The sequence below is a fragment of the Artemia sp. Qi Xiang Cuo genome, chromosome 14 (genome assembly GCF_049724085.1).
Source record: "Artemia sp. Qi Xiang Cuo chromosome 14, ASM4972408v1, whole genome shotgun sequence".
In the NCBI taxonomy this organism is placed as follows: Eukaryota; Metazoa; Arthropoda; class Branchiopoda; order Anostraca; family Artemiidae; genus Artemia; species Artemia sp. Qi Xiang Cuo.
In genome coordinates, this window is record NC_142807.1 from 32,172,850 (window position 1) to 32,200,675 (window position 27,826).

General features: G+C 35.8%; 1 protein-coding gene across 1 annotated transcript in view; it reads left to right on the forward strand.

Moving 5' to 3' along the window:
• The first annotated feature begins 14,671 nt into the window (after positions 1 to 14,671).
• The window catches only part of LOC148944373 (uncharacterized), a 67,161-nt gene continuing 54,006 nt past the window's right edge, over positions 14,672 to 27,826 (forward strand). Inside the window, exons 1-2 of the mRNA XM_089100256.1 lie at positions 14,672 to 14,781; positions 19,136 to 19,487. Coding sequence (XP_088956382.1) covers positions 19,332 to 19,487 — 156 coding nt within the window. The 5' untranslated portion in view covers positions 14,672 to 14,781; positions 19,136 to 19,331. The remainder of the gene's footprint in view (positions 14,782 to 19,135; positions 19,488 to 27,826) is intronic.

Sequence of the window (27,826 nt, forward strand, 5' to 3'; positions counted from 1 at the left end):
TCAAGTGAGGCCAAATCAAGTGGAGGGAGGGTATGCAAAGAATTGTGAAAGGAAATATATATATATATATATATATATATATATATATATATATATATATATATATATATATATATATATATATATATATATATATATATATATAACTTCAAAAAAACCTTTTTCTATGTTCTATGCCCATCGTCAGGAACCTTCCGAGTCTCTTTATACCTCCCATACCTTTCCTTGCTAATAAATTTATTATCTCATCTCTCTCCCAAATCTCAACCCCAAACAATTTTTTTCTGAAATTTGTTAATTCACTACACTTCCCCACAAAATGAACCAAATCTTCCTCTTTCCCGCACACGGGACAGAATTAAGGACCAGAAGCCTGCCACACCCCTCCCAGATACTTTCTTCTCTCACCTAGTGGCAACCCATCTGACCTAACACAAATAATAAACTTTAGCTGCCTATTTTGAAGCCCCGCCTTAAAATACAATTCTTCTAACCACTGTTCCTTAGCCATTGCATATAACTCCAGTGATCGGGTCTCAGTCAATTGCGCATGCCATACCTTGATCTCATGGTCCCTTAACCTCTCCCTGACCCTACTTGCAACTTCTCCTTCCTGTAATCCAATCCCTAGCCCACCATTCCATAGCTCTGGAAATCTACAGTCATCCAATATCTTCTTTATTTGAGATGACCACGTATCACTCTTTGGGATCATCATAGCTTATAAATATGGTGCTTTTGTTATCCTTACTCTAGGCATAGTCAGGATTTTCTCCCATAGTCTTATCATTTCTACTAGTCTAGCACTTCTTAAACAAAATAAACCTAGATATCCTCAATACTAAGCTATTCGTTGAAAAATGTAGACCTAAAACTCTCATAAAATACTGAAGGTGAATCTCCTCCATCCTCTCACCAGCTATCTATCCCCAAACTTCAGATCCATAATGCATAGCCAATGCAAACTTTACCTGAAATATCTGCTTATCCATCTTCAGGTTCTGTATGTTCGCCAGTTGGCTAGCAGTCACAGCATAGGCGCAATACTTTCCTTTAGCAAGCCTTAGCTTCAGTTGCTTTCCACTCTTACCATTTGACGAATACTTACATCCTAAATACGTAAATTCATCCCTACTTTCTAAATCTATTCCCTCTCATTTTACTCTATCCCTACTTGTAGTCCTACCCCCTATTCTAAAAACCATAACTACCGACTTCTTTACATTCAAGCTTAGTTGTTTCCTATCTATGTATTCCTTAGTTATATCCAAAAAGAACTGTAAATCCTCTCTAGACTTCGCTACTAGTGCCAGGTCATCTGCGAACATCAGCATGACACCTAATGACATTCACAGACATCTAATGACGCCATTGGGGGTCATTGCTTCCTAAGAAAATCCGGCAAATCATTAATAAACAACGAAAAAACCGCAGAGACAGGGGGCAACCTTGTTTAACCCCTTTTTTAGAACAAATTACATCTGAAAATGTTCCTGCCACCATAATAACAAACTTTGTAGCTTCATACATACTTATTAAAATCCGTAAAAGTGGGTATGGCAGGCTAATGTTTATACATTCTTTCATTAACAGTTCCCTCTTTACATTATCAAATGCCCCTTTTAAATCCAAAGAAGCTACATACCCTTCTTACTCCCTAGGAGGTAAGAAGGGATTTACCTCCCTTCTTACTTATAAACGTATCAACTAAATACTTTAATGTAAAAATTTGATCAATCGTACTAAGTCCCTCCCTGAATCCTGACTGCTCCTCGGCTAGCCTTTCAGTTTTCTGAAGCCAACTTCTAAGTCTGTTATCTTATACCTTCGCCATTGGCTTTCCTAGTGTGTTACCTAAATGTATACATCTATGATTGTCATGTAGTTTCCTATCCCCTTTCTTAAAAATAGGCACTCCTACTGCCAGGTTTCACTCACTAGGCCAAATTTCACATCGAAGAACTGCTGTAAATATCAAAGAAATAATATACAAGGTTACGCTTCTACTATACTTCCATAGAGCTGCTGGAATACCATCAGGACCAGGTGCTAAACATCCCTTCATCTCTTTTAAACTTTTCCATGCTTCTTTTACCCTCACTTGCTCGGTTACAGCATCATCTTCATCCTTCATAGGGCCATAAACTTGATCTTTGGTACTCTTCTTCCAATTATCTTCAAATACACACTCATTTTCCGTTGTCTCCTGCCTCTCTAATTCACTCGACCAGGTGTACGCGGGGGGGGGGGAATATCTTGGCTTGTCTCCCTTCTGGTAGAATGGTAGAACTTGAAACCTTCTTCCAAAAAGCTTTGCTATCCTTATCCTTTAATGCCTACTCTATCTCCTAAATACCTTCTTCTTCTTTTATCTTCTTACACTTTTTACTACTTTCTTATACTCTCTCCTAATTATTCGGTATGCCAATAAATTATTATCTGAAGTCCCTGGTCCCTGGAGCCTGACTACATCTAACGCTTCTTGTAGCCAAGCTTTTAAATTTTTACTTTCCATATCCAATACCCTCCGCTCTGAATTCCTAACCTCAATTTTATCACTTCCTCCTGCTCCTACGTATATATTATACAATACCTTGTTCAGTTCTTTTAGACTCTCCTCCACCTTACCAATTCTACAAAATTCCTCACACTCTTCTAATAGCTCCTGAGTACTACCTCTTACTATCTCTTCTGTCTCCTTAAATATTTTTATTGGTTTTCTAATACCAAGATCATTCTTTGTAAATCTACTTATCTCCCCTTCACTTTGCCAACTCCGAACCCTTACCTCACATATAGGCCCATGGGATCCAGGAAGACTCAGATTAAGAGCAATTGGGACGGTTGGTTCGACTCTACGCAACCCACCACTCTAAAATTGTAACACATTGGCCACAGATTCAACCCAACCAAACTATAATTTACCACACATGATGACCCAGAAAACAAGTAATTCCTTGTTTCTTCTTCTTCTCCCAGTCTACCATTCACAATTACCATTTTTTCATTCACGCAAAAATCTAAAAGGTTAGATCCCCATTTATTCCTTCTACGGTTCTGGTCCTTACTCTGTCACTTACCAATTTTCAAATCTTCATAATACCAAGGTGATTTGGAAGGATCCCGCGATACATTGCTCCTCCAGTTATCTCCAACTTCCTCAAATTCACCATCTGAAATCCCAGTATACGTGTTAAAATCCCCTGTAAGAGTAAAATAGCTATCGCTATTCAATTCAACATATTTTCTCATCTCTTTTGATACCATCTCCCAACTATTTTCCTTCATATATGAACTATTCTGTGGTGGTATATAAACAGCTCCTATAACCAGATCTAATTCATTCATTTTTACCTTTAACCACACAATATTCTCAGACTCGCTTTTTAATCTCAAAACCGAGCGGAAACGACGTTCTCTGCATAAAACAGCAACTCCTCCGTACACTCTGCCATTCCTCGATGGTTTTCTAAAAGCGCACTCACATATAAACCCTTGAAAGCAATTACAAGAACTTCTCCACGTCTCATAATATCCCACTCATCTAACCTGCATAAATCACTTAGTTTCTGGTCACTATATCCCTGAATATTCCAGAAACATATTTTCTAATTCATTGCACCACGACCCTCAAAATCCTATTCCCTAATTGCCGGATAAAGCATAAACCTACTAGGTTCGTTTCCCCTTGCCATGCCTCTGCTTCTCGTCTGTCCTTCCCAGATTGTTCCTCCCGATTCGCTCGTACTCCCTCTTGCCACTCAGGGCTGGGTTGACGATATGCATCTTCCGGTCTTCTCTCCGCCAGTCTTCTTTGAACCCGTAGTGGCCTCACTTCCGAATCCGCTAGCCCTTGAGGCATCCTTGCCGGCGCCTCTGTCGCGTTGCCGTCTATGGCCGTAGTATCAGATACATCACTCATAACCGATTCTGTGTCCCCATCTGCAACTGCAACCCCGTCACTTTCCCCACCGACCACATTCATACTTGTGTCGCTGGAATTTCGGATAGTTTCGATCACCGTTGAGTTTCGGGGTCGTAAAAAAACGTTTGGTCTCTAATTTGTAATTTCGTCCCCCGTAGGAATGCATCGGATCTACCTGCACTTTTCGCTTGCTCTGGAATCGGTCTCAATTTGTTTCTTGCTTTCCTTTCAGCCTTGGTATAATCAGGGGCCGCTTTCAGCCCGTATTCTCTCAGATATCAATTGCTCCGTAGAAGCGAGTCGCGAGTATCTTTAGTTGTGAATCTAATTAGGACCGGTGAGACTTCTCCGGAAGGAGTTTTCATTCTAAACGCCTCTTTAATGTCACCCCAGCCAATGTCTAAACTGGGCACAACCCTACCAAAACACTGTAATAAGTCATCCTTTAGCGAACGAGCCCTTGCTCCTGGGTTGAACTCGTATAGCACCAAGTTAATTTTCTTAGATTCAAATTCTAACCTTTTCAACATGGACGAGAGTTCCTGAACTTTAGTTTCCAAAGCACTGACTTTTTTATCTTGTTTTTTCTCAAACGTAGCCCATTCCCTCCGTACAGATTCAGCGCTGGCAGCGGCATTTTCAATTCGCTGCAAATTCTCCGTGACATCACCTCTCATCTTTTGCAGTTTGGATAGTAGTTCTTCCATTTTCAGCATTACATTCTACTTAAAATAAAATATCACATACCTTAAATAGCCTTTAATATTTATTCACACAAATGCTAATCGTGCATACCGCTTTTGCCGTTTACTTCGGGGCTCGGCTAACACCCACGGATGGCTTTACGACAAGTGGTCTGAGCGCTTTCTTTCCCACCGACTGAACTCTGGCTATAGATGACAGCAGATATCTTCTCAATGAATTTTGATCGACACTGCTGGATTTCTGGCTTCCCAAAGGTGTAATTTTAAGTCCAACTAATCCATTAGCAGAATATTCGTGCGTTTGTTCAGTTTACGTTCTCGTCCGCCAAAACCCCTGTCATTTCGCTTTTGGGAGATTTATTTCACTCGTCAAAGAATTGTTTGAAGTGAATTCAACTGTTATCCGTTAATTAAGTGTCAATATTCCAAGCACCAAGAGATTATAGAAATATCAAATTGCGCGTCACTGATAATTCGTAATGGTGTTTGCACATCTTCTTTTTTCCTGTGTGGCAATTGTTCACTTACTACTATTGATTAATTGGTTTAGCGATATTACCGACAAATATCGTGCTTATTTCGTCTCCGGTTTAGATTTTGATCTTATTTTGCAAAAGAGATAATGCCACATGAGCATAAAATTGTCAGACTTCTGGACTCACAAATACCAACTAGCTCTAGGGGTGGTAGCTCGCACTCAGGGCGTAGTAAACAGAAGTTTACCTTCGATTTCTGTATACGGGTAGCAGAAAAAAAGAAGAAAGGATCGTGGGGAGGAAGACGAGAGAGAACACCAGGCATATATGGAAAAAATAAAGGTGGACATAGATCAAATTAAAAAAAAAATAGGAAGGAAGAGGAAAGGGCAAGAGGGGCAAATTAAATTATTAGAGAAGCCCTTAGAGATGTCGATGAAAGACAAAGAGTAAGCTTTTGAGAGAGATCGCTAATAATTTAGAAAAACCCTGAAAGATATAGCAAAAGATCATTGGGGGATTCCGGAGAGTGGTATTTTATCGCAAGCACCTTATAAGCCATCGGATGGGCAGAATAATCATGGTTGAAGCGGTAGCTGCAATCTAGTAAAGAGCGAACCACAGTTCATAGTAACCAAAAGTTAAAAAACGCTTTTAGAAAAAAACTACCTAGTGAAAAAATTGCAATCTGAAACCGGTTCCGGAATGGTAACTATTATTTCAGTTCGTCTTAAAAGTAAAAGTTAATTGCAAAAAGAAATTTATAGTTATTTCGAAAAAAGCCTGAAACCCCTCAAAAATGGCATCAGATCAAAATAGAAAATGTACCATTGGAACCCGCATGGTAGATAACCTATTAAAGGCAAATTTCAGTCCCCCTCCTTGAACAACAAGGAATATCACTTTTTTGCACATGTAGCACTGATCTGTCTCCCGCTTCTTTTTTTTCTAGCAGGGCTAGGGGGTGACTAGAACATCGTAAAGAGATGTGTAATATCTCGTTCGAGCAAAAATTAAATTTTTGCTTCCGCCTTAATTAAGTGACTAAAAAGATTGTAGAGCAAATACCCCCCCCCCCCCAAAGTCATCCAATCAAAATTTTGAGATAGCCATTTTGTTCAACATAGTTCAAAGGTCCAATATTTATGTTTTATTGTGATGATATGACCCTCCATAGTCCCTGGCGAGAAGGCTGCACGCTATATCGGTATTGGTACGGGCGTATCGGTATCGCAGGTATCTTAGACAGATATATAATAGCTCATATAAAAGATATTGCTCATATATATGTCCTTCCTATAAATTCCACCATCAGCAAGTTCCAATTGGCACTAAAAACGGAACTTTGGTGCCATGTCGCAAGTGGAAAAGCTGGGGCTAATGGGCTACCAGAACTTCTTAGAATGACGTTTAATGGCTCATTTGAAAGCTATTCCTCATATCTACGTGATTTTTATCAGTTTTTATATTTAAGTATGATATAGCACTAAAAACAACACTTTTGGTGTCACTTCTTAAGTAGAAAACCTTGGAAGCAGGGTCGTGATTTACTATGGGTAGGGGGCAATTGCCCCTCCCAGACCCTGGTTTGCCCCCCAGACCCCAGTTTACCCTCCCCCCCCCCGAAGCGGAAATTTACTTTATTCAAAAATCTTGTCAAAATTAAGATAATCCTGCATAATTCAAGCATCAACAGAAACAGATCAGTTTTTTAGTACATATTTACCTTTTTAGTACTATAAAGTACCTTTATAGTACTTTCGTAGTACTAAATTGTATCTTTATGGCACCAAATGGCTTATTTTTTAGTTTTACCGTCTTTTTCTATTGATTTGGGAAAATCGGCTCCAAGTTCCCCCCCCCCCCCCGGGATTTTGACGAAGTTACGCCACTGATTGGAAGTACAAAACGATATCATCATTGTAATAATTATGGTCCCAATCCCTTAACTTGAGGTTTGCAGGAGCGCCTCTCGTATGGTCCTCCTCCAAGCCCCCTAATAAGCTACGCAATTAAGGTACAAACACCAAATATACCAAATTAGCTTATTAGAAGCGTGGTTCTGTTAGCACAGCGTTGGTCTTCAAATTAGAGTTAATTGCGATTCCTGCTTATTTGTTTTTTTTTTCAATCAAGGCTTTGTCATTTCTAAATAAACATTTTTCAGATAATTTCACTGTATTTGTAAATGTGATTCACTTATTTTTTAAAGCATGTCCCGGGAAGGCATTTTCTCAAGTAGTGGTGCACTCAGAAAACAATAATGGCGGGGGGGAGGAGGGCTGAACGAGGATCTCTGGGACAACCAACGGAAAACTTTAAAATTCTTAGAAAAAAAGGTATTTTAAGGCATTACTTTAAGTTTATTTTAGCTCTTCGAATGGATGTTTTGAATAGGAGCTAAGGAATGAATGATAAAACCGAGCAGATTAGATAATATTTAAAAACAGAATGTAATTTTTGTCTTGAGGGGGGATAAAACCCCTTCTTATGTGCTTCTAAATTTAATTTTTTTAAAAATAGATTTAAAGATCTATTTCTTCTTTTTTAAAAATTTGTTTTAAAAAAAGAAACAACAATCTGTTTTGTTTTTTTTTTTACTTTTAAACTTATATTTTAGAGGTTACTCTACTTTTTAATCTTCAGAGCTTACACCATCTTTTTAATAATGCAATTAGAGGAGGCTACTAAACTGGTCATTTTTCTTGTTACCGAGCAGCCCCTTCATGCTCATTTCATCTCGATTCAAGTGAACTGGTCTTCATAATTTACTGAAATATTAAACTGATTATTCATAAAACAGGAATACCTATATATCTGATATAATTTCCTTCAGTTCAGGATATAAATTTTACTTTAATGCATTAATGATTTTAAAATATATAAAATTATTTTAAGATTAATAAGCTTTTTGCGAGTTTTAAGAAGAAAAAAAAACTATGTAGTTGATTTTGAGTTTGGGCCCCGGCGCGGCTACGCGGAAAGCTTGTATATTGATTGTCTTCTAACCGCTGACAATCTGAACCTCTTCTTGACGTCATGGCGTCACCATAGGCTCGATTCAACTACTCTGAGAAAAATCTGAGAAAAATACAAATTCTCCCTTAAAGTTGTGACATTTTTCGATCTTTTGTGTGGCCAAAAATGTTAAAATGCCAGTTTTAAGAAAAAACCTTGTACCCGATTTCGAGGCTGGACGCCGGGACTTGGTATATGCCATGCTAGTATATATCGATTCTCGTTATAAATAGCAAACTCCAAATAAATCACCTCTGTTTGCTACTCTTTCCTCGGGAAAATGGAGGGCTCTACATGGAATACATATTAATTAAAAATACTTTTTACACAAAATAAATTTTTCAAAGAAAAGTAAAGAACTCCATTAACAGAATTTGAACCTTACTGAAAAAATATAAATGTTTTTACTTTTATAACTTTAATAAATCAAATAATATTAAGATTTCGATTACTAAATATCAGTGTGTGTATATTAAACTGACAATACACATTCATTTGTGTTTTTTTCAGTAAAGTGCAAATTATGTTCTTCCCTTGGGAAGGCATAGTGGTTTTGAGCCCAACTTATGTTAATTTCTGCTCGTTTTGAGTTTGACTCGGTTATTTATTGTAATTTCTGTTCGTTTTGGGTTTTATTTATTTAACGATGCTGATTTGTGGTAGTTTCACGCTTAGTAGATTATTTTATTTAATTTTTGCTCATTTTTTTCTTAATGGAGTTCTTTACTTTTCTTTGAAAAACTTATTTTGTGGAAAAAATTTTGTTAATTAATTTCTGTTCGTTTTATATTGGCATAGTCTTTTCAGAGAAATAGAATATAATACTTTAAATCTTTTCGTTTTTTTAAAGATTTATAGTTTGGCCTGCTATTTGTATGCTGGAGAAAAAGTTTCAGCAATTTTTAACAATATACACCCTCTTAAAAATCTGGACACAAATAGAAGTGTTTAATTTAGTTTCATACCTCTTCTAGTTGACCTGAAATGGAAAACTTGATACCATTCACAAACAAATCTGTTCACGGTACTTTCTTTGATAGCTTGGATACATTTACGCTATTTTGATTCGGTTAAATTTTAAGAGCAGAAGCAGCCCCAAAATTTTGAACATAAAACCCTCAGTCGTTCTTGGGATACTGCTGAGATGCCTTATTGGGAAGTAGCATTAACACAGTGATTTAATCTTATGGCAAAATTTAGTTTTTAAAAATAAAGTCAATTGGGAGGGCGGGCGTGGGAGGGGGATTAGTTTTCCTCCAATCACTTTTGACTATTAAAAAGGGCATCATCTCTTTCTATTTTCAATCGAATGAGCCCTTTTCGAAGTTCCTACGACAACTCCTTCGATACAAAGTGTCCTGGTCTAAACAACAACAACCATAAAAAAAATAACACATTATACCCACATCGATCTTAACTATATAAATGTCAAGCCTTCCGATTCTTGCTTATTTGTGAGCCCTTTTTGAGTTTCTACGACAACACTTCCTATAAACACCTTATATGCCCCCAGGTCATATATTAAAACTCTTACCCTAAGGGCTGTGAGGGTGGTTGTCATCCTCTAAGACCTAATTCCAGAACTTTCAACTACATTAAACAAAATGGCTATCTCAAAATTTTGATTGAATGTGTCTGGGAAAATGGTGGGCGTGAGAGGGGCGTTAGTCTTTCTCACATCACTTTCAACTATTAAAAAGGCACTAGCCCGTTCAATTTCCAATCAAAAGATCCCTTTTGAAGTTTCTACGACAACGCTTTCAATAAAAACCATAAATGCCCCCAGGGCATAACTTACAACCCTTGCCCTGAGGGCTGGGGGGGGGGGCGTTTTAAACCGCACAGACCAATTTTCCAGAACTTTCTACTACGTTGAACAAAATGTCTATCTCAAAATTTTGATTGGATATGTTTGGGGGAATGGTGGCCGTGAGAGAGGCGTTAGTTGCCGTCCAATCACTTTCGACTATTAAATAGGGCACTAGCCTTTTCAATATCCAATTGAATGAGTCCCTTTTGAAATTTTTACGACAACTCTATCATTAAAAACCTTATATGCCCCAGGGCATAACTTACAACCTTCGCCCAGGGGACTCTGGGGGGTTTGTCATCCTTAAATACATAATTTCCAGAACTTTCAATTACGTTGAACAAAATGGCTATCTCTAAACTTTGATTGAATGTGTTTGGGGAAATAGAGGGCGTAAGAGGGAGGCGTAAGTTAATTACTCTCCACTCACTTTCGACTATTAAAAAGGGCAATTAAAAAGGGGGACTATTAAAAAATGGAGGCGTAAGTTGATTACTCTCCACTCACTTTCGACTATTAAAAAGGGCAATTTCAATTTCCAATCAAATGAACCCCTTTTGAAATTTCTACAACAACTTTCTATATAAACCTTATATGCCCCAAGGGCATAACTTACAGCTCTTGCACTGAAAGCTCTGATGGGCTTATCATCCTAAAAGACCTAATTTCCAGAAGTTTCGAATACGTTGAACAAAATGGATATCTCAAAATTTTAATTGGATCTGTTTGGGGAAATGGTGGGCGTAAGAAGGGGGTTAGTTACCCTTCAATCACTTTTGACTATTAAAAGGGCAACGGCCCTTTCAATTTTTAGTTGAATGAACCCTTTTGGATGTTTTTACAACATCAATTTCAATAAAAGCCTCACATGATACCAGGGCATAATTCACAACCCGTCCCCTGAGGGTTGGGGGGGGGTGGGTTGTCATCCTAAAAGACCTAATTTCCAAAACTTTCAAATATGTTGAATAAAACAACTATCTAAAAATGTTGATTGGATGTGTTTGGGGAAATGGTGGGCGTGAGAGGGGGGTTAGTTACCCTCAAATCACTTTTGACTATTAAAAAGTGCACTAGCCCTTTAAATTTCCAATTCAATGAGCCCTTTTTCAAGTTTATACGACAAACATTTCAATAAAAACCTTATATTTCCTCATGGCATTACTCATAATCCTTGCCCTGAAGACTGTGGGGGGAGTGTCCTGCTCAAAGGTATAATTTCCTGAACTTTAAACTGCGTGGAACAAAATAGCTGTCACAAAATTTTCATTGGAAGTGATATGGTACATGGTGGGCTTGGCACGGGGGTTAGTTGCCTTCCTATCGCTGTTGACTATTAAAAAGGGCACTAACCATTTCAATTTCGAACCAAATGAGCTCTTTTTGAAGTTTCTACGACGACGCGTTCAGTAAAAACCATATATGCCCCCAGGGCATAACTTACAACCCTTGCCCTGAGGGCTGTGGGGGAGTGTCCTCCTCAAAAACATAATTTCTATCTGGCAATCCACAACACTGAACAAAATGGCTGTCTAAAAATTTTGATTGGATGTGTTTGGGAAAAGGTGGGCGAGAGAGGGGGGTTAGTTGCCCTCAAATCACTTTCGACTGTTAAAAAGGGCACTATTCCTTTAATTTCCAATCGAATGAGCCCTTTTTCAAGTTTCTAAGACAACTTGATTTCAATAAAAATTTATATACCCCCAGGGCATAACTTATAACCCTTGATCTGAAGACTGTGAGCAGAGTGTCCTGCTCAAAGGTATACTTTCCTGAACTTTAACTACGTGGAACAAAATGGCTATTTCAAAATTTTGATTTAATATGTTTGGGAAAATGGTGGGCGTGGAAGGGGTGTTAGTTGCCTTCCAATTACTTTCGACTATTAAAAAGGACACAATCCATTTCAATTTCTAATCGAATGAGCCCTTTTTGAAGTTTCTACGAACGCTTTCTATAATTTTTGAACGCTTTCTATAAAAAATTTATAGGCCCCCAGGGCATAACTTACAATCCTTGTCCTGAGGGCTGTGAGGGGCCTGTTATCCTCAAAATCCTAATTTCCAGAGCTTTAAACTACGTTGAACAAAATGGCTATCTGAAAATTTTGATTGGATGTGTTTGGGGAAAAAGTGAGCGTGAGAGGGGGGTTAGTTACCGTCCAATCACTTTCAACTATTAAAAAGGGCACTAGCCCTTTGAATTTCTTATCAAATGAGCCTTTTTTGAAGTTTCTATGACAACACCTTCTATAAAAACCTTATATGCCCCCAGGGCATAGCTTACAACCCTTGCCCCGAGGGTTGTGGGGGAGTTTCCTCCTCAAAAACATATTTTCTATATTCATATAGAAAATAAAATAAACATATTTTATATATTCATATTTTCATATTTCTAATTTTGATTGAATGTGTTTGGGGGGATGATGGGCGTGGGGGGGGGGGCTAGTTGCCGTCCAATCACTTTCGACCATTAAAAAGTGCACTAGCCCTTTGAATTTCCGATCTAATGAGCCTTTTTTGCAGTTTCTACGACAACTCCTTGTATAAAAACCTTATATGCCCCCAGGGCATAACTTAAAACCCTGGGTTGTGGGGGAGTGTCCTCCTCAAAAAGATATTTTATATCTGGAAATCAACTACGCTGAACAAAATGGCTATCTCAAAATTTTGATTGGATGTGTTTGGGGTAATGATCGGCGTGGGGGGGGGGGATAGTTGCCCTCCAATCACTTTCGACTATTAAAACGGGCACTAGCTCTTTGAATTTCCAATCTAATGAGCCTTTTTTGAAGTTTCTACGACAACTCCTTCTATAAAAACCTTATATGCCCCCATGGCATAACTTAAAACCCTTACCCCGAGGGTTGTGGGGGTGTGTCCTCCTCAAAAAGATGTTTTCTGTCTGGAAATCAACTACGCTGAACAAAATAGCTATCTCAAAATTTTGATTGGATGTGTTTGGGGGAATGATGGGCATGCGGGGGGGCTAGGTGCCCTCCAATCTCTTTCGACTACTAAAAAGGGCCCTAGCCACTCCAATTTGCAATCGAATCAGCCCTTTTCGAACTTTCTACGACAACTCCTTCGATACGAAGTGCCCGGGTATGGAGAACCAAAAAACAACACATTGTTCCCACATCGTTCTTTTCTTAGGCAGCGCTAGAGCGCTGCCTATGATAATATGCAAGGGTCCCAATGACTTCTATTTAACAGTTGCGTAGTGTATGGCTTATATTTAGGTTTGTACGGGGTTTTGCGCTACATTTTGTTAGCGACGAAGATTGTGATGACGTTGATTTTGTAACGTAATATATCTTTTTTCTTCACTTTCATTTTTGATTCATTCTGATGCTCGCTGTCACTTGTCTTCTAATACCACACTTTTTTGTTCTTCATTTTCAGTTTTTAGACATTCTGATGCTCACTTTTGCGATATCACTTGTAATTCTCGTTGCCGCTTATCTTCTAGCCGAGCATTTCTTTGTTCTCGCTGTGGCATATTTTTTAACGTTGCATTTCTTTGTTCTTCACTTTCATTTTCATGTTTTTATTTTCCTCATTGTCGCATGTCCTGTAGGTTGAATATTTCTTTGTTCATCACTTTGGTTTTTAACTTGTTGTAACTGTCGCTGACGCAAGTATTCGAACTATATATCTCTTTGTTCTTCATTTTCATTTATCATACTTTAGACATTATTTGAATACCCTTTACCTAAGCTGCCTTTTTAACATTTTCCCCAGGGTGGTTGCATCGAACCTAACCTGAAGTCATGACATGAAGAAGAAGTTCACATTATCTGCAATAAGAAGATAGGTGACAACAAAAACAATCTAAATAGGTACAACTTTAAGGAGGAATTCGTATTTTTCCCAGGGTGGTTTTATCGAGCCTATGGAGGCACCATGACATCAAGAAGAGGCTCGCATGGTCTGCAGTTAGAAGACAAGCTTCAATAGTAATCAATATATACAAGCCTGCCATGTAGCCGTGCCGGGGACCAGCGGTGAAGCCACCGGGCTCCCGGTACTATATAATATATATATATATATATATATATATATATATATATATATATATATATATATATATATATATATATATATATATATATATATATATATATATATATATATATATATATATATATATATATATATATATATATATATATATATATATATATATATATATATATATATATATATATATATATATATATATATATATATATATATATATATATATATATATATATATATATATATATATATATATATATATATATATATATATATATATATATATATATATATATATATATATATATATATATATATATATAGTAGTAGTAGAGAGAGAGAGAGAGAGAGAGAGAGAGAGAGAGAGAGAGAGAGAGAGAGAGAGAGAGAGAGAGAGAGAGAGAGAGAGGAGCATAGAGGGAGATTTTGAAGCCTATCAAATCACATAAAATGCATACAGGCTAGAGAGAGAGAGGAGCATAGAGGGAGATTTTGAAGCCTATCAAATCACATAAAATGCATACAGGCTACCAAGGTTTCGAAAAAACTTTTATTATCTAGTTTGTATATAAGTAGAAGAAAAACCGTGACCTGAAAATGCCCACTAGAAAACAATAAGAAAACAATATTTTCTTAGAAACAGCTAAATCGAACTTTAGACCCGTTGCTACAGCATGAGTGTTTTCCACGGGAAGTCCAAAAACATTGGCAGGAGTTTGATAAGGGTTTTATCTGGCTGTCATTTCTCATGTGTATTTCAGAAGGAACGTAGCACTTTTAAAATTTATTTCATACTTTCGGATTTCAGTGGGACATATTTTAACAGGTCTGCTTGATAAGTTTTTTTTTTATTATTTCATTTGCTTGTAATAGATGTTTCCAATCAAACAGTTCGTGGTAGCGAACGGCAAGTAAGGAGTTACTCGTGCTAATAGTAACCGAAACTAATGAAAAGTGTTTTGATAACACCTTTGATAACTCATTCAAAGGATTTGCTATATAAAGTGATTCTAGATGTGTAGAATTTATTAAGTTTCAAGTAAGAACCCCCCTCGAAAGGAGTCAAAAACACCTTCGAAATGGCGAGTGATTTTGATTAAAACTACAGCATCAAATTTAAAATATCAGAGAACCCTGTTGCATTTAGCCTCTATCTACAAAAATGTGGAATTATAAATGCTTTATTCCAAAATGAACGATGACGGATGCGGCTTTATAAGTTTTTGTTTTTCCCAGAGACGTTTATGTGAAACTAATGAGCGTAGAATATTGGAAGATGACTCATTCGAAAAGAAACCAAAAGTTCTATGTCTCCATTTAAGTAGCAAAAAATATATTGTTACAGCAAAGCGGCGTTTTGTGCCATTTTGTGGCGGAAAAAAACCTTTTTTTTCATATAGGGCCAAACTATAATGGAGTGAAAATTCTGAGATAACAAATAAATTTAAAAATTATCGAAAAAATAAGTATTGAGCTTTCCGGTTTTGAAAACAAAATGCCTAGACAATTATTTTAATATTTCATTTAAACAAGTTGATTCCAATGAGGATGAATAAATTCTACAAAGTAGTGTATATTTGCACATCAGCTATTATACAGGAAGGTCAATGGATCTTTACGACGTTAAAATATAACTGTCGAATCGACATTTTGACTGTTAAATTCAGACGATTCCAACTGGACTTATTAGGAGTTTCAGAAAATCATATCCCAGGGGTAGGAACCATGAAATTAGGTGATACATAGTTTATTTACTAAGACAGGAAGTACGGGCTACATAGACAGGGAGAAGGACTCATGATGAATGAGGAAGCTGCTAAGTCTTGTTTAGGATGGGAAGGTATTAATGATAGAATACGAACCACTGATTTTACGACTAAAAAGTGCAGGGTATCAGTTATAGTAATATAGGCCCTTGTAGAACCGACTGACGGAGATACACTGTAAAAAAAAAAATGATTTTCAACAAAATGTTTCGCTCGAGTTCAAACCAGTCAAAAAAATCCAATTTTTCTGTTGGAATTGTGACTTGCTTATTGAATTCAAACAAGTCAAGAAAAAAAATCCATTTTTTCTGTTGAAATTGTGTCTTGCTTATTGGATTCCAACAAATTATTGAAATTATTGAGATCTATAAAGTTTTCAGTAGAAAAAATATAATTTTCAACGCAAATAGGTTATATTAATCAAAATGGTTTGGACTTCAACAGTAGATTGAAATTTCTAGAATATCATATTCTTAAATATGGTAACTCTAAGGTTAAAAATAAGTTATTGAAGATTATGAATATAATTTTGAAAAGGTGAAGTACCTAGCGATTTTAGGAAAACCCGAATTAAACCACCGTATAAGAAAGGTGATAAGAGTGAGTAGTAATTATTAATCCATTAGCATGGTTTTTGTAGGTAGCAAATTGCTTAGTAATATTATACTTTTTATACTGAGAAACGCTGTAGACAAAGTTATAAGAGAAGAAAAGTGCGGTTTTAGAAAGGGTTGTGGATGTGTCAACCAAATTTTCATTCTTAGGTTAATAATTGAGAAGTGCCTGAGTTATCGAACACCTTTACTCCTCAGTCTTATAGATTAGGAGCAAGCGTTTGATTCTACTGATAGAAAGCTTTACCGACGGTCTTATCCTTGTATATTATACTGGACAATTACATTAAACTGATTAGGGCTATTTACGAGAACAACACTGATGCGGTTAAGGTAGGAAAAGAGGTTAGCAGCAGCTTTCCTATTAAATCAGGAGTTAAGCAGGTTTGTTTTTTTATCCCCTTTATTGGACTACTTTGTCTTAAGGAGTGCAGGAAATGAAACGAAAAAAATGGAATAAATGGGGAGGAACAACTTTCCTAGACTTAGATTATGCTGATTTAAGCATCCTAGATGAAACTGTACTTTTACAAGCAAAATAAATGGACTTTTACAGGTTTTGAGAGTTCAGGGAGCTAGAAAAGGTTTGAAAATTAATATTAAGAAGACTAAGTCGTTAAGGCTAGGAATAAGTGGAGATGAAAAGGTGACGCTGGATAACGACAAGATTGATCAGGTAGACAGCTTCACTTACTTTGGCAGTATTATTAGCAAAGACGGTGGGAGAAGTGAAGATGTTAAAAATAGAATAGCCAAGGATCAGAGTGTTTTTTCACAGTTAGAAAAAGTTTGGAAGAATAGGAAGTAATGTCTGCATAGCAAGGTTAGAAATTGGAAGCTACAGTGATGACAGTGGTCAAATATGGTTCTGAAGCTTGGGCGCTCCGAAAAGCGGACGAAGATTTACTAGATGTTTTCTAGAGAACTTGCCAAAGGATTGTTCTGGGTACTCGGCTGACTGACCGTATTTCAAACAATAGGCTGTACGAAAAGTCCTTTTCAAACCAGCTTTCTAGTGCTATACTGAGAGAAAGGTTGAGACGGCTAGGGCAAGGGATGCGGATGAAGGATGGCAGACTTCCGAAGATCGTCCTTTTCGGCCAACCGCCTAGGGCGGAAGACAGGTCTCCAAGGTTGGGGTGGGAGGATGTTATAAAGAAAGATTTAAGGGAAACGGGAACTCCCTGGGAGGCTCAGGTGACTTGTTGCTGCGGTGACTTTTTAGCAGCAGTTTATATATATATATATATATATATATATATATATATATATATATATATATATATATATATATATATATATATATATATATATATATATATATATATATATATATATATATATTCAAATGAAAGTAACGAGCAACATCAAAACTTATAGCATCTCTGTATATGAAAGAGGCGGCCCACTCCTTAATCCCCAGCTCTTAACTTTCAAGTTTTAAGATTTGCCTACAATGCTTTAAGAACAATAGCTTCCCGCATGTATGGTTGGGATAGGATAAAAGTAGCCACTCTGAATGCAAAAAGCCTATTAATGTGGATTTTCTTCAAACAGTTTAATTGTCAGTTCAAAGGTTTAAGAAGTTAGTATATAAATAAACACTTGAAATTGCTTATTAACTGCGTAAGTTGCACTCAAAATGGTGTTGACTTAATATTGTTGATATATTTGTGTTGTATTTTGGTTGTTATAATAATGTTATGGTGTTATGAGAATGTAGTTGTTGGCTTGGGCCTATGCTAGTCGATTTACATTATTTTGAAGATTTGAGTGTTGCAGTTAGGTTTATCGCATCGTATGGTACTAAAGTTATTTGTGAAAAATAGGCTACGGATTATTTTACGATTTATTTCGTATATGTTTTTCTTTTCATCCCTGTTTTACTTGCCATTTAAATTTTTTGGGGGGAGAGGGGGGATGGGGTGGGGGAGGTAGTTTCATTTCAAAAACATATTCTTTTTTATTTAGTCAAACATTAGGAAATATTCTAGCATCTATTTGTTTGTTGTTGTTTGTTTATTTTTTTTGGGAGGGTCGGATATTATTTCTTATGGTTGTCATTTCATCTTTGTTTAATCGAAGAGCTCTTTGGCCTTTTGGTTTAATATTTGGATTGTTTTTTTCACTGATGAAGGCTATTATCCATATAGCCAGAATATTCGTTTAGGTTGTATGTTGATCACTGTAGGCCTATTCAGAAAATCCCTCATTAAATTTTCATATTTTGAATAATGGGGGAAGGGGTCAGGTATTTTATGGGGGGGAAATGCAAAATATAAAACTGAAAATACAGAGAATAAGGAAACTAAAAGGTCAGACATCCTCCTTAAATCGTTTTCTTTCCACTGATTTTGTAATTATAATATACTGTCAAACATTTAGATCATGCTCATTTTTGTCATGTAATTCCAGCCTTCTTCATGCAGCGCCAGGAAATTTATAGTAAAGGAAAAACAGAGCCAAAAAAGTTTTTTTCGTCTTATCAGGCACTTAAGTTGTTTTAATTAATTCACGCCAAGGCTAGCTTTTGTGACAGGGAATTCGCGCCCCCAAGATTTTTCTGAATTTAAACCACTGTCCCTTAAGAGATTTAATATTTTTTATAAGTACAGCCTTAATTGTTTGTTCTCTCCATCTCCTATGCTCTGTCTTACTGTTCGATTCTGTATTGTGTGAACTACAGTCTAATCCTTTTTCCTACATTCACAATTAGTTAATATAATTCCGCGTTTTATAAAACCTCGGAGTTGGTGTCTGCATGTGGATGTAATATTCTACATCATTGCTTTAATTTCAGGTACAAAATACTATAGATCTGTTCCAAGTTACAAGGATTACATCCTCACTTTGACACAAGTATGGTTCGGTCTTTTTGCTGTAACTGAAGATAAAATATAAAGGAACAGAAACTCATTCAAAATAGGTGTTTATTCCGTGTCTTTCTCATTGAACTTGGTTCTAAAAACCTTTGCTCCGATACATGTTACAACGAGATGATACTTGTAAGCATTCCAACTGTAATATTCACCTTTTTCTTGGACATCACATATGTGCGGTGTTCAAGTGGTGATTATGAAGACGAGCTTTTTAACGGTGTTACTTCAGATGAAAGTGAGGAAGAAATACAGGACAGCCACTTCTTCCAACGAGTAAGTCTATTTGTGTCAACGGTAAAAACTACAACTTTAAAAAAAAAACTTGTACGTTTTCTATTTCTTAATAATCTTTCTGTTTAGTCTAATATCAGCTGCAATCTCGCACGGGGTAGCATTCCTGCCAACAACAAAAGTAATATTTAAAATCTGCAAGTTAATACTTCCATACATCATCGTGAAGCTTGCATGTTTGAATATTAATGTTCTTGAAAAAAAAATCAAGGATTTCTTTATAGAAATGTACATTTTAAATATCTTTAACTAATATTTGCTTACTTGCTACATCTTACCGTACCAACTAATATAACCTAATATGATTCTCAAGATACCCTTTGTAGCAGATGAGAATTCTGGATTCACACCCTCCCATCTATTGAAACAGGCCTGTGTATACTCGCTGAAGATTAGTTCGGTATAATAAATAACTTAAACCCCTACGCTTCCTGGAATGCCGGGCACAAGTCCATTGGGGCTGCACGCCAAGACCACCCTGCATTGACAGACAGTTTCAGCTTTCCTGTCCATTTTCATGGATTTTTATTTGTGCTTAGACCTAAATCGTGTTGATTACTCATTGACAATATTCTTGCTTAGCAGCCTAAAATGCATTTCTGATTGTTAGTTATAATATTGACGGTGTAACGGTGAAAAAAAAAATGAAGATCCAGAAAGGAATTAGAGAGTCTTAGATACCAGAATGAAGTAGAAAGTGAAAAGGCAGAACTTTAAAAATTATTTGAGACTGAACCAGAAGCAAAATGGACAGTTTTCGGATAGTAAATGGGTTTTGTTCTCCTAATAGGCATTGCCCACCGTGTGCCCACTCGGCTGTCTTAAAAAAACCCAATATCTTTAGAAATTTTTATTTATCTATCAGTTAATCCTTTCCCTAAAAATACAGCATTTTAAAATTCTTACATTTTAATATACAAGCCTGCCCACCCCCTAGATCCCTGCTTGCACTTCTGCGGGTCTTTCCTCCTGGATCCCTGTATGCACTTCTGCGGGCCTACCCCCCTGGATCCATGTATGCAGAAGAAGTGGACAGTACTCTCACCATACAAGCGGATACACAACACCAATCATACAATAACATACATACATCCATATAATAAACGTCAAATAAACACCAATACAGTAAACAATAAACATCTATATACATCCAAATAAATACCATACAATACGTATAAACATCCAACCATCATTTTTTTGGAAACATTTTTTCTCATCGAAAGAAATGGTATTATGTTAACAAAACGTACATGAAACCGTTTCATGCATACAGCCATATCTTGAAGTCTCAGATTAAAATGTTTCTATAGCCATGCCAATAATCTTCGGTGACAGTCATTGCCTTATTTTAACCATATATCTCATTATAGAAGAAGAGAGGATATTGCTTTCGGTCAGTAGATCAAATAAACGTTGCCTAATGGTTTTTTGGATTTTTTTTTTTTTTAGATGGGATATCACGCTTCTTAGACAGGCATGACTTTTCACGCTGCTTTGTTTTTAACTATTAATGTCCTTAATAAATATTTTTTTTTGGAATGTTTTGTCTTTAATTGTTTTTTTTAGGCGGACACGAAGGTCATGGTGTTAGGCCCCGAAATCCCTTATAAGGATTTCTGGGGCGGGCCCAGAAACCACCAAATCTATAAATACTTCGTAGCAATGGTCTTGTGAACCTTTTCTGTACTTGACATAAAACTCACCATAGTATTGGAGTATGCATTAAATTGAAACTAATAAAGTCGTATACATTTTAGACAATCTTTTTTTTGGAGGGATGTCTTGACAATAATTATTTAAGTTTCAGACTCCAAGCCAATACCCTGTGAAAAGGATTACACTGTATTGGAGTAAGCATAAAGTTGAAAATAATAAAGTAGCATGCATTTTAGATAATCTTTTTTTGAAAGAATAAATATTTGAATTTCCGAAGCCTGAGGGGATGCAGACTTCTACATTTTAGGCAATCTTATTTATTTGGAGGAATGTCACGACAATAATTACTTAAATTTCAGACTCCTAGCCAATACCTTATGCAAAGAATTACATAGTATTTGAGAAAGCCTTAAATTGAAACTAATAAAGTCGTGTACATTTTAGATAATTGTTTTTGGAGGGTTCTTATTAGTAGTTTTTCGATACTCCAACACTAATAATAATTCGGCTTGTTCTCTCTTTTGATACAGTAGCTACTTTCTTCTCTTAGTTAGTAACCAGTAGAATAATAATTAATCCATTTTGAGTAATTCATAAATTATACTGTGGTGTCAGCTACAGGCTCAACATAAGTTTTGTCTGTAGTATTATTGGATTCATTTACTATATCTGTTGAAATATGGTCAGTGGTAGTAATGATGTTCACCTGTACTTATTTTCCATCTCTTCATCATTATATTCACTAGTGATATTGGCTGTCAATACCCTTTTCATTTTTCAACGATTTCACTGTCTATTATAACATTATGTTTACACAGGTAACAGTTCTGACATGTAGACAAGATATGATTTATGACATTTGTGTGCAGTAAGCCTTTCTTTTTCCCCTTGCTTTCATTTGAATACTAATACCAGAAAAACGCTGAAATAATTTTTCAACCAGTAACGTGTGACCAGAAGTATAAGCAAGAAGTTGACCTTCATCGTCAACTTTTAGTTTTATGAGTAGTAATCAATGTTATACTTTGCTCTCTCTATGTTCCATCCTGTGTTATTTGCGTACGGCACGTTCCATGGCACCTTTCCATGGCAGATTACCAGACTAGTTATTGGGCAGTGTATAATGTGGTCAAGCATGTTTTGAGAGTTTGGTCGTAATAATATAATGTGGTCAAACAGGTTTTTTCTGTTTTTGTTGTCAATTGCACAATGAATGCACGTCATGAGTTCACGTGTACATTCTTAAAAAAACTGGTATGATATTAAGTAGTCAAACATGTTTTGGGAGCACGCACGAAATTATGTAACTCAACTAAAGTAGTCACACATGTTTTGGGAGCACGCACGAAATTATGTAACTCAACATCCGTTTTTTATTCGTCCTTGAAAAACTGTTGAAAACAATGGATTCGTCAATTGTCAATGTGAGTACAGCTTATTAAATTTTTTAATTTATTTCCAGATAAAAAGCATTTACCAGTATATTCAAATTTCAGGGGGACTTAGCCCCCCCTCTCCCCACCCCCAAAAATAAAAAACCCATACAATAGTATAATTGTTAGAAAACGCAAAGTACGCTTTTTTCCTCTATGTAAACAAAAACCAACCCCACCCTGCTCGGTATAAATAGTTATTTCGTTAAAAAAAATGCCCTTTTCTACAGTTATCAAAAATATTTTTCTGATCTAAATAGAAAATTCTGTGTTAAAAGAAACGGTCACTTTTGGGGAACAGGCTTCGCATGTTCATTTTATCACAGAGATTAAAACCATATGTGTTTATAATTACAGAAAAGGGTCCTTTTTTGGAACCAAAATTTCAAACGTGTCGTATCTGAAAACAAAAGCTTGGTGATTAAGACGGGCTTTGTCTAATTCTAGCCGGAAACTCGGAATTGATAGGGGACAAGATCAAAAAAGGGGTAATTAGTGATTGGATAATTTTTTAACGTGAATAAAATATTTTTGGAGAAATTATTTAAAAGGTATAGTTTATTTATTCTAAAGATAATGACATAGGCCTCAACAGCAAATCATTTTAATATTTTTCCACAGGGGGATTTCCACTAGGTGTGTTAAGATTCAAGCTAATTCTTGTAGGCTACCTTTTAAAATAGCTTTACGGGGGGGGGGGGGAGATACACACTACACTCTGCTCATAAATTTGACATCGTGTCTGAGGTTTTTCTGAAAGACTTTAGACTACTGTAATTATTTAAAAAGTATTGTTTATTTATTCTAAAGATAATTACTTAGGCCTCAACGGCAAATCCTTTTAATACTTTTCCACAGGGGGATTTCCACTGGGTATGTTAAGATTCAAGCTAATTCTTGTAGGCTACCTTTTAAAATACCTTTACGGGGTTTGAGGGTGTCGTCTTATTCAGTGTGTTTTTGTTTTGTTTACTTGGTGGTCATTCAAAAAGCGGGGATTTTTGTTAAATAAGTAATTCTTGTACCTTCTAAAATAGCTTTACGGGTTTTGAGAGACTCTGAAAGGGGTAATTAGTGATTGAATACTTTTTTAACGTGAAATCTCTGAATAAAGTATTTTTGGAGAAATTATTTAAAAGGTATAGTTTATTTATTCTAAAGATAATGACTAAGGCCTCAACAGCAAATCATTTTAATACTTTTCCACTGGGGGATTTCCACTAGGTATGTTAAGATTCAAGCTAATTCTTATAGGCTACCTTTTAAAATAGCTTTACGGGGGGAGGGAGATACACACTACACTCTGCTCATAAATTTGACATCGTGTCTGAGATTTTTCTGAAAGACTTTAGACTACTGTAATTATTTAAAAGGTATTTTTTATTTATTCTAAAGATAATGACTTAGGCCTCAACGGCAAATCATTTTAATACTTTTCCACAGGGGGATTTCCACTAGGTATGTTAAGATTCAAGCTAATTCTTGTAGGCTACCTTTTAACATAGCTTTACGGGGTTTGAGGGTGTCGTCTTATTCTGTGTGGTTTTTTTTGTTTACTTGGTGGTCATTCAAAAAGCGAGGATTTTTGTTAAATAAGTAATTCTTGTACCTTTTAAAATAGCTTTAAGGTTTTTGAGAGACTGTGAAAGGGGTAATTAGTGATTGACTAATTTTTTAAAGTGAAATCTCTGAATAAAATATTTTTGGAGAAATTATTTAAAAGGTATAGTTTATTTATTCTAAAGATAATGACTTATGCCTCAACAGCAAATCATTTTAATACTTTTCCACAGGGGGATTTCCACTAGGTATGTTAAGATTCAAGCTAATTCTTGTAGGCTACCTTTTAAAATAGCTTTACGGGGGGGGGGGGAGGAAGATACACACTACACTCTGCTCATAAATTTGACATCGTGTCTGAGCTTTTTCTGAAAGACTTTAGACTACTGTAATTATTTAAAAGGTATTGTTTATTTATTCTAAAGATAATGACTTAGGCCTCAACGGCAAATCATTTTAATACTTTTCCACAGGCGGATTTCCACTAGGTATATTAAGATTCAAGGTAATTCTTGTAGGCTACCTTTTAAAATAGCTTTACGGGGTTTGAGGGTGTCGTCTTATTCTGTGTGTTTTTTTTTGTTTACTTGGTGTCATTCAAAAAGCGAGGATTTTCGTTAAATAAGTAATTCTTGTACCTTTTAAAATAGCTTTACGGGGTTTGAGAGACTCTGAAAGGGGTAATTAGTGATTGAATAATTTTTTAACGTGAAAACTCTGAATAAAATATTTTTGGAGAAATTATTTAAAAGGTATAGTTTATTTATTCTAAAGATAATGACTTAGGCCTCAACAGCAAATCATTTTAATACTTTTCTACAGGGGGATTTCCACTAGGTATGTTAAGATTCAAGCTAATTCTTGTAGGCTACCTTTTAAAATAGTTTTACGGGGGGGGGGGAGGGAGATACACACTACACTCTGCTCATAAATTTGACATCGTGTCCGAGGTTTTTTTGAAAGACTTTAGACTACTGTAATTATTTAAAAGGTATTGTTTATTTATTCTAAAGATAATGACTTAGGCCTCAACGGCAAATCATTTTAATACTTTTCCACAGGGAGATTTCCGCTAGGTATGTTAAGATTCAAGCTAATTCTTGTAGGCTACCTTTTAAAATAGCTTTACGGGGTTTGAGGGTGTCGTCTTATTCTGTGTGGTTTTTTTTTGTTTACTTGGTGCTCATTCAAAAAGCGAGGATTTTTGTTAAATAAGTAATTCATGTACCTTTTAAAATAGCTTTACGGGGTTTGAGAGACTCTAAAAGGGGTAATTAGTGATTAAATAATTTTTTAACGTGAAATCTCTGAATAAAATATTTTTGGAGAAATTATTTAAAAGGTATAGTTTATTTATTCTAAAGATAATGACATAGGCCTCAACAGCAAATCATTTTAATAATTTTCCACAGGGGGATTTCCACTAGGTATGTTAAGATTCAAGCTAATTCTTGTAGGCTACCTTTTAAAATAGCTTTACGGGGGGGGGGGGAGGGACATACAAACTAAACTCTGCTCATAAAATTGACATAGTGTCTGAGCTTTTTCTGAAAGACTTTAGACTACTGTAATTATTTAAAAGGTATTGTTTATTTATTCTAAAGATAATGACTTAGGCCTCACCGGCAAATCATTTTAATACTTTTCCACAGGGGGATTTCCACTAGGTATGTTAAGATTCAAGCAAATTCTTGTAGGCTACCTTTTAAAATAGCTTTACGGGGTTTGAGGGTGTCGTCTTATTCTGTGTGTTTTTTTTTGTTTACTTGGTGCTCATTCAAAAAGTGAGGAATTTTGTTAAATAAGTAATTCTTGTACCTTTTAAAATAGCTTTACGGAGTTTGAGAGACTCTGGAAGGGGTAATTAGTGATTGAATAATTTTTTAACGTGAAATCTCTGAATAAAATATTTTTGGAGAAATTATTTAAAAGGTATAGTTTATTTATTCTAAAGATAATGACATAGGCCTCAACAGCAAATCATTTTAATAATTTTCCACAGGGGGATTTCCACTAGGTATGTTAAGATTCAAGCTAATTCTTTTAGGATACCTTCTAAAATAGCTTTACAGGGGGGGGAGGGAGATACACACTACACTCTGCTCATAAATTTGACATCATGACTGAGCTTTTTCTGAAAGACTTTAGACTACTGTAATTATTTAAAAGGTATTGTTTATTTATTCTAAAGATAATGACTTAGGCCTCAACGGCAAATCATTTTAATACTTTTCCACAGGGGGATTTCCACTAGGTATGTTATGATTCAAGCTAATTCTTGTAGGCTACCTTTTAAAATAGCTTTATGGGGTTTGAGGGTGTCGTCTTATTCTTTATGTTTTTTTTTTTTTTTTTTGTTTACTTGGTGGTCATTCAAAAAGCGAGGATTTTTGTTAAATAAGTAATTCTTGTACCTTTTAAAATAGCTTTACGGGGTTTGAGAGACTCTGAAAGGGGTAATTAGTGATTGAATAATTTTTTAACTTGAAATCTCTGAATAAAATATTTTTGGAGAAATTATTTAAAAGGTATAGTTTATTTATTCTAAAGGTAATGACTTAGGCCTCAACAGCAAATCATTTTAATACTTTTCCACAGGGGGATTTCCACTAGGTATGTTAAGATTCAAGATAATTCTTGTAGGCTACCTTTTAAAATAGCTTTACGGGGGGGGGGAGGTACACACTACACTCTGCTCATAAATTTGACATCGTGTCTGAGCTTTTTCTGAGAGACTTTAGACTACTGTAATTATTTAAAAGGTATTGTTTATTTATTCTAAAAATAATGACTTAGGCCTCAACGGCAAATCATTTTAATACTTTTCCACAGGGGGATTTCCACTAGGTATGTTGAGATTCAAGCTAATTCTTGTAGGCTACCTTCTAAAATAGCTTTACGGGGTTTGAGGGTGTCGTCTTATTCTGTGTGTGTGTTTTTTTGTTTACTTGGTGGTCATTCAAAAAGCGAGGATTTTTCAGAGACACGATGCGGCTTTCCCACTGGTACTCTATGGCCGGTTATCGACACTACCTAGTTTATTGCATGCATTAAATCAGTATTTTCTACGCAGTGGAACGATAAACACATAAGTCATATCTTTAAAAAAAAAGTGAAGATGGAGCATTTAAATAAAGTGTGTTCACATGACAATGTTATTGTAGCATTGAATGCCAACAGGGAGAAGTATTTAAACTATGAAACAAGTACAAGTGGTAGCACTATTGGAAATGTATGCATGCATTGTTATGACAGTAAGGAATTAAATTTCTTTGTAATACCGAAGAAATTCCGTTGTAAAAATGGTGGATATGTAAGATTGAAATCTCCGAAGATAATTGTACTCAAAGAGACTGCCAACATAATGATAATCGTTGATGATAGAGGACAACTCCTTGCTACTTTTGCAGGTAACACATTACCAACTGATACATCCGATCGTCAACTTCTAGGTATTAGCATTCAACGGAAGGTCAATAAAAGAAAGGCCTACTCTTCTACGAATATCGTAAACCATATCTTGGCTACGTGCCGAAACTGTTACCTGTGTAAAAATGATGTAATAATAGACAGTGAAATTGCCAGAAAAATTAAAATGGCATTGTCAGAAAATATCACTATGGAATATCAAGATGAATTGATGAAAAACAAAGTGCCAGCAAACGTTACTAC